General features: G+C 35.0%; 1 protein-coding gene across 1 annotated transcript; it reads left to right on the top strand.

Annotated features, from left to right (window-relative positions):
• The first annotated feature begins 6,650 nt into the window (after nucleotides 1-6,650).
• LOC104099129 (two-component response regulator ARR17-like) lies at nucleotides 6,651-8,201 on the top strand. The gene is made up of 5 exons (XM_018771753.3): nucleotides 6,651-7,014; nucleotides 7,103-7,179; nucleotides 7,308-7,385; nucleotides 7,461-7,528; nucleotides 7,750-8,201. Exons 1-5 carry the CDS (start codon nucleotides 6,846-6,848, stop codon nucleotides 8,048-8,050), a joined length of 693 nt encoding a protein of 230 aa, XP_018627269.1. The 5' UTR covers nucleotides 6,651-6,845; the 3' UTR covers nucleotides 8,051-8,201.
• Nucleotides 8,202-8,407: the final 206 nt, after the last annotated feature.

The following is an 8,407-nucleotide window of genomic DNA, read 5'->3' as shown; positions in this document are numbered from 1 at the left end:
GGATCCGCCAAAATTTCATGCAATTCTTGGGCTGCTCTTATACTACAAGATTTTCGCCAAGCTTCTTCACTTCTAAGAGACACAAAAATAAAGCTTGAAAGAATAAATTAATTAAATATTTGTCAAAGCCTAAATACAAAAATAACTAAATATTTTGTTCGTTATCTTTCGTGTTTTTGGTCTTCTTGCAGATATTGCTTATGGGATTCACCTAACAAGTATTATACATCTGACATAACATATGCCATATATGCAGTTTCCAACATTAGGATTCTTTAGGTATAGCATTGTTTTCAAAATTTTGGAAGCCCATTTTAATAACATTAACACGAAGTAATGATGTAATTAATAGTTTTATAATTCTTAATTTTGAGATTTGAGAGGAATAATTTGGATCTCAATATGTTCATTTATATATTCATAATTAACAGGATCGGAGCTTTGCTTTCCAGGTTATTGCTACTACTTGACTCATGCTTTACGGGATATTTGGTTCTCCTATATATTTTTGTCACATTTTGCACTTATGTTAAAGGACTTAAAATATGAGTACTCCTTTATTGCGTGTGGTACAAATTGACTTCATGTCTTTTTTTCTTTTTAGGGGAATTCTTTTGTTCTTTGTAATTTGTTTTGTTTTGGTTTTAAGGAACATGAGTGGTCAATTCAATTGTAGATGTTGCGGAAGCCGAATATATAGAGAGTGATTAAATCACAACTACTATATCTAAAGGTAGCTAAAAAATAGTAAATGAGATAATAATAAAATGAACACCAGAAATTAACGAGGTTCGGCAAAATTTAATTTTTTGCCTAGTCCTCGGACACAATCAACTCAAATTTATTTCACTCCAAAAATACAAGTGAAATACTACAAGAAAAAAAGAAGATTCAAATGCCTTAGGAGATAAGAAGGCAAGTGAGAGATATTTACAAATGAACAAAACCCTTGCTATTTATAGAAGAGAAATGGCCTTAATAATGTCATGCATGACATTATATTAAGTGTGAACATGCAATGTAAATGCATGAAAAATGTATCTACCAATTTCTTCCTAAAAGGAGGCTTCAAATGTTCACACTAGTTCACATTAATCTTGTCAAAATTCAACAAATCTCCACCTTGGCAAGATTCCACTTTTGCAATTTTCTCTTACTGATAAATTTTGATTGTGTCTTCAACTCCAATCTTCAAAGTTCAACAATGTTGATCAAGTTCAAACAATATTGAAACTTGATCGCAGTCACTACTTTTGTTAGCATATCGGCAGAGTTGTCTGTAGTCCGAATTTTCTGCACCATGACTCCACCTTCTTCTATAATATCTCGTACAAAGTAATATCGAACATCAATGTGCTTCGTCCTTGCATGATAAACTTGGTTCTTTGCTAATTGGATAGCACTCTGACTATCACAAAATAGTGTGATGTTTTCTTGACCAATACCAAGATCTCTAAGCAACCCCTAAAGCCAAATTGTCTCCTTTATAGCCTCCGTAATTGCCATGTACTCTGCCTCAGTAGTAGACAAAGCAACCGTTGACTGCAAAGTAGACTTTCAACTAACTGGTGCATTTGCAATAGTGAAAACATAACCAGTAGTTGATCTACGCTTGTCCAAATCTTCCGCATAATCCGAGTCACAATATCCAACCAGATACTGACTATCTTCCTGCTCAAAAATCAATCCAACATCTACAGTATTACAAATATACCGTAGAATCTATTTCACAGCTTGCCAATGTTCCTTTCCTGGATCATGCATATACCTTCTTACAACTCCGATAGCATGTGAAATATCAGGTCTTGTGCAAACCATTGCATACATCAAGCTACCAACGGCATTCGCATATGGCACTCTTGACATATACTCTTGTTCAGCTTCATTCTTCAGCGACATAGCAGCACTAAGCTTAAAGTGAGGAGCAAGAGGAGTGCTAACCAACTTCGTGTTCTCATTCATGCCAAATCGATCTATTACTTTCTTCAAGTATTCTTTCTGAGATAGATAGAGTTTCTTTGAATGTCTATCTCTTTTTATCTCCATGCCAAAAATTTTCTTCGCCTCACCTAAATCCTTCATCTCAAACTCCTTTCTTAGTTGAATCTTCAACTTCTCAATTTCCTCTGGACTTTTGGAAGCTATCAACATATCATCAATGTATAGGAGAAGATATATGAAGGATCCATCTTCAATCTTGCGCAAATACACACAATGATCGTATTTGCTTCTTTTGTACTTCTGCCGCAACATAAACTTATCAAATCGTTTGTACCATTGTCTAGAAGATTGTTTCAATCCGTACAATGATTTTTCAAGTTTGCACACCATATTTTCCTTTTCAGCAACTTTGAATCCTTCTGGCTGAGTCATATAGATTTTCTCTTCCAAGTCTCTATGTAAAAATGCAGTTTTTACATCTAACTGAACTAGTTCCAAATTCAACTGTGCTACCAAAGCCAACAAAACTCTAATGGAGGAGTGTTTCACGCCTGGAAAAAATACCTCATTGTAATCAATTCCCTCCTTTTGAGCGTACCCTTTGGCCACCAATCTTGCTTTGTAGCGAACATCTTCTTGGTTAGAAAATCCTTATTTCTTTGCAAATACCCATTTGCACCCAATTGCTTTCTTGCCCTTCGGGAGATTGGCCAATTTCCATGTGCAATTCTGATGAAGGGACTGCATTTCTTCATTCATGGCAATCCTCCACTTATCTTCTTCTGAACTTTGGACTGCGTCTTTATAAGTGGTAGGAACACCATCACTACAATTGAGGCTGCACAAGCCACCGTCTCTATGAGACGAACAGGTTTCTTTATTGTTCTTTTTGGCTTGCTGGTTGCTATTGATTCAAGTTGTTGTTGGGGTTCCTGAGTTGGAATCTCCCCTTCCACTGACTCTTCTTCTAGGGGAAAATCTTCTATTGTTTCCTCGTTTTCTCCCTATGTTGGAAAAATTAATTTTCCCTCAAACTCCACCTACTTTGAAGCACCATCAGTTTGTTTGACATCTTCAAATGTCACCTTATCTATTATGGCAGATTCATCAAAGGTAACATCTCTGATGAATATAACTTTTCTTGTCTCTGGACACCATAATCGGTATCCTTTGACTCCAGAAGTAATATCCATAAATATAGCTTTCTTTGCCCTCGGATCAAATTTTGACTCTTTCACATGATAATATGCAATTGAGCCAAACACATGTAAAAAATTATAATCTTCAGCAGGTTTTCCATACCATTTTTCAAATGGTGTCTTGCCTCCAATAGCGGTATATGGTAGACGATTAATGAGGTGGCATGCATATGTTATTGCCTCAGCCCAAAATTCTTTGCCCAAGCCAGCATTGGACAACATACACCGAACCTTCTCCAGCAAAGTCCGTTCATGCATTCTGCCACTCCATTCTGTTGTGGTGTATTTCTGACGGTGAAATGTCTCAAAATGCCATCATCTTCACAAATCTTATTGTAAAGATCATTTTTGTATTCTCCACTGTTATCTGTGCGAAGACACTTTATCTTTCTGCCTGTTTGAGTCTCTATCATCGCCTTCCATTTGAGAAAAATTCCCAGCACCTCATCTTTGGTTTTCATAGTATACACCCACACTCTCCGGGAAAAGTCATCAATAAAGGTTATAAAACAGTGTTTCCCACCTAATGAGGGTGTTTTGAAAGCACCCCAAATATCAGAGTGAACATAATCCAAAATACTTTTAGTATTATGGATTGCTGTTCCAAATTTAACCCTTGTTTGTTTTCCCTTGACACAATGCTCACAAAACTCCAAATTGCAAGTCTTTACTCCTTTTAACAATCCTTGATCTGATAAAATCTTTAAGGATTTTCCTCCAGCATGTCCCAAGCGCATGTGCCATAGCTTGGTTGCTTCTGCCTCATTGTCATCACTGGATGTCACTGTTGCTGTCCCCATAACTGTACTACCGCGATAGTGATACATGTTATTATTTCGCCGGATTCCCTTCATTACCACTAGTGCACCAGAGCATATTCTCATTACCCCATTTTCTGCAACGACTTTGAGCCCCTTTGACTCTAGGGCTCCTACAGAAATGAGATTTTTCTTCAATTCCGGTACGTATCGAACATCTGTTAATGTTCTGATCAATCCATCATGGTTCCTTAATTGGATTGAACCAACTCCATATGCGGTAAGAGGATTGTTATTTGCTGTGTGAATAACTCCACATTCTCCTTCTTGAAAATCAACGAACCAGTCCTTGTTGGGACACATATGATAGCTACAAGCTAAATCCATCAGCCATATGTCAGATGGTTTGAATGGCTCAGTTGTAACTAGCGAAAAATCAGAGTCGTCACAATCAGCTACATTTGAATCCATGACAGCCTTTCCATTGTTAGGTTTGGCCTTGTTTTTTTAACTTTGGACAATCTTTCTTCCAATGCCCCTTTTCTTGGCAAAAGGCACATTCATCTTTGCTGGGTCTGGATCTTGACTTAGATCTTCCTTTCTTCGTTCTTATATGATTTTGAGAACGACCTCTCACGACCAGTGCTTCTCCTTCTCCACTCTTTTGTTTTTCTCTCTTTCTTTGTTCATAGCTGTACAAGGCAGAACAAACTTCTTTGAGAGACACTTCATCATTCCCATGAAGTAGAGTAGTTTCGAGGTGCTCATACTCATCGGGAAGTAAACTTAATAACATTAAGGCCATATCTCCATCACTAAAAGTCACGTCCATATTCTGCAAATCTGTCGCCAACTTATTAAAACTGGTGATATGATCATTTATTATAGTACCAGGAACATATGTGAAGCGTAACAGTCTTTTTTTCATGTAAAGTTTATTTTGACTGTTTTTCTTCAAGAATTTATCCTCCAACGCATTCCACAATTTACTTGTAGAAGTTTCTTTTGTGTATGGATACTTCTATTCTCTTGCGAGGTAAGATCGAATGGTACCACAAACAACGCGGTTGATAATCTTCCAATCTCCTTCTCCGATATTGTCTGGTTTATTTTCTTCTATGGCAATATCTAGCCCTTGTTGAAAAAGGACATCAAGAACCTCAGCTTGCCACATCCCGAAATGTCCTGACCCGTCAAAAATTTTAACTGCAAATTTTGCATTTGACATAATTCTTGTCATAAGCGAAGATGCCAACGACGTATTACTGACACCCGATGTGGACTCTTCATTTTTATTATCTCCCATTTTGCTATAGATACTATTTATTTGCTGACAGTACAGAACACCAAAGTAATTCTTTTCTGATGTGGAAGTTCAGACTATGCTGCAACCACAGAGCATACTAAGATAGAACTTTGGCTCTAATACCAATTGTTGCGGAAGCCGAATATATAGAGAGTGATTAAATCACAACTACTATATCTAAAGGTAGCTAATAAATAGTAAATGAGACAATAATAAAATGAACACCAGAAATTAACGAGGTTCGGCAAAATTTAATTTTTGCCTAGTCCTTGGACACAATCAACTCAAATTTATTTCACTCCAAAAATACAAGTGAAATACTACAAGAGAGAAAGAAGATTCAAATGCCTTAGAAGATAAGAAGGCAAGTGAGAGATATTTACAAATGAACAAAACCCTTGCTATTTATAGAAGAGAAATGGCCTTAATAATGTCATGCATGACATCATATTAAGTGTGAACATGCAATGTAAATGTATGAAAAATGTATCTACCAATTTCTTCCTAAAAGGAGGCTTCAAATATTCACACTAGTTTACATTAATCTTGTCAAAATTCAACAGTAGAGGCATACTTATATGTAGCTTTTCATGTAACAAGCAATTATATACCATATTTTTAAACCAAAAAAAAAAAAAAAACAATTGACAATGTCACGCTTGGAGAACTTGGAAAAAATCATTAAACTAATCAAAGATTACTATTTCCCGGATAATCCATTGAATATAATGCTATTGATATTATTTATTTTAAATAAAAGGTACGAGAATATCAAAGATATACGAATTATATGTTAATCAATCTTAAGATGACTTTGAAATTTTTGCTGCTTGGCTATCTTAAGACCATGAGTTTACAAATTATCTTTTCCTCTTTTACGCTACTTTTTTGATATAGTAAAGATTGATTTTTATTATTATAAAGATTCTAACAATAATTATTCATGCATATTTTGATTTTCTTTGCTAACAATTTAACTAGTTATATATTTCCCTCTTCAGATTCAAATAGAAGCCACAAAATCTCCATGCTCGTCTCGCGAAATGAGGTTGTCAATAATTCACGAGGATAAGGCAAGATCATTTTGACCAAAAAAAAATGGATTTCAGAATCTCAGCGTTATTGCCCTCCTTAATTAACATTAAAAAGTAGATTTTGATTTTCTTTGCTAACAATTTAACTAGTTTTATGTATAAATTAAAAAAGAGGAAGTATATATTTCCCTCTTCAGATTCAAATAGAAGCCACAAAATCTCCATGCTCGTCTCGCGAAATGAGGTTGTCAATAACTCACGAGGATACGGCAAGATCATTTTGAACATAAAAAGTGGATTTCAGAATCTCAGCGTTATTCCCCTCTTAATTAACATTAAAAAGTAGATTTCACCAGATTTGATTTTGAACACTCCGTTCTTTTTCATATACAGTAGTATATATATAGAGAGAGTAAAAGATATCGTAATTCGTATATGAAGACAACATTTTACTAGTAACATTTAAACATTACAACACCCCTTCTGTATAATATGAACAAACAGCACTGTTTTCTCACTTCTTCTCCCTAGAAAATTTCTGGGTTTCAAGTTGTGACTATACACTTAAAAATTCTGTTTTTCACTTCTTCCGAAGTATATTTGTGTCATGGCGAGGAACGGAGTATTTTCGCGGCGGTGGAGGGCGGAGAAGATGGAGGAGTTTGATAATTTATGCCCGTCTTTGGATTCTGATGAAGTTCATGTTCTTGCTGTCGATGATAATCTCGTCGACCGGAAAGTTATTGAACGGCTGCTCAAAATCACAACTTGCAGAGGTTGAATGAAAATCCAAACCCCTTTACCTTCAATTCAGTTCTTGCGTTTTTATCAATATGAGTAAAAGAGTGTGTTTCAATTGTGCAGTAACCACTGTGGACAATGGGAGGAGAGCTTTGCAATTTCTTGGATTGGATGAAGAGGAGACCTCTGTTGGGTTGAATGTAAGCAACTGTAGTCATATACTATATAGAAGTTATTATTTTTATGCAAAATTTAGAAAAGAAAAATTGAAGATTTTGATTTTTTGTTTGTTGTTATTGACTGTTTTTTTATATGGTTGATATATCAGGGTTTGAAGGTGGATCTGATAATTACTGATTATTGTATGCCTGGAATGACTGGCTACGAGTTGCTCAAAAAGATTAAGGTTCTTATTCAAACTACTATTTAAATTTTGTCTTTGATGTTTGTAAGGGTTTTGCTAATTTGTTTGTTTGAACAGGGCTCATCGCTTAGGGAAATACCTGTTGTGATTATGTCATCTGAAAATGTTTTGACACGAATTGACAGGTACTTTCATTAGCTTGTTGTTTATAAACTTGGTAAAAGAAGAAAAATAACTTGGATAAGATAAAGCTTAGACCTAACTGCTCAGAAATGATAATGTATTAGAAGTAATTCTATTTGTTGTGTCAGAGAGATTTATTCATTGAGAATAATTTTATATCTCTACTGGCCTCAACATTGATTGGACATTTTCTTGATCTAAACTAATTTTAATGTTAAAACAGATGTTTGGAAGAAGGTGCTGATGATTTTCTATTGAAGCCGGTGAAACTGTCAGATGTAAAACGATTAAAGAATTACATAGTGTTCAGCGGAGATCAGTTTAGAAGAGAAGCCAAAACAATGAACAAAAGAAAGTTGGCAGAAACATCTTGTGATGATTCGCCTACTTCAATTGACCTCTCATCAACTCTTTCATCGTCTCTTTCTACTGATTCATCCACACATTCCACTGGTTCATCCATGCCAACATCACTAGTTTCACCAACAAGACGACTCAAAATGAGCAGCAGCCAAGATTTGTAACACTATATTGACTTATGTCTACAGGTCCCTTGCTTATGAGTTTTTTCTGCTTTTTTATTCACACAAGGTTTACTAATGTTTTTAAATGAGTAGTTACCTAACTAATTGGAACAGTGAATCGTATTGTTACTTTAAATATGTTATTGTTTTCCATTGTTACTTAAATTTTAACGTAAAGTATCGTTAAATTCGTCGTTACGTAACAACGAAAATTGTCACCGATTTGGTGTGCCCACGTCGTTATTTTATTTTTGTCTCTCATCTTTCCCTTCTTTATTATTAAATAATCTTATTTTATCCTTTATTTATCTTTTTATAATAATTTTATCCCGTGCCTTAATTTTTTTATTGATTATA

Source organism: Nicotiana tomentosiformis, chromosome 4 (genome assembly GCF_000390325.3).
Source record: "Nicotiana tomentosiformis chromosome 4, ASM39032v3, whole genome shotgun sequence".
Lineage (NCBI taxonomy): Eukaryota > Viridiplantae > Streptophyta > Magnoliopsida > Solanales > Solanaceae > Nicotiana > Nicotiana tomentosiformis.
Note: the sequence above shows the minus strand (reverse complement) of the source record. Positions and strands in the feature narration are given on the sequence as shown.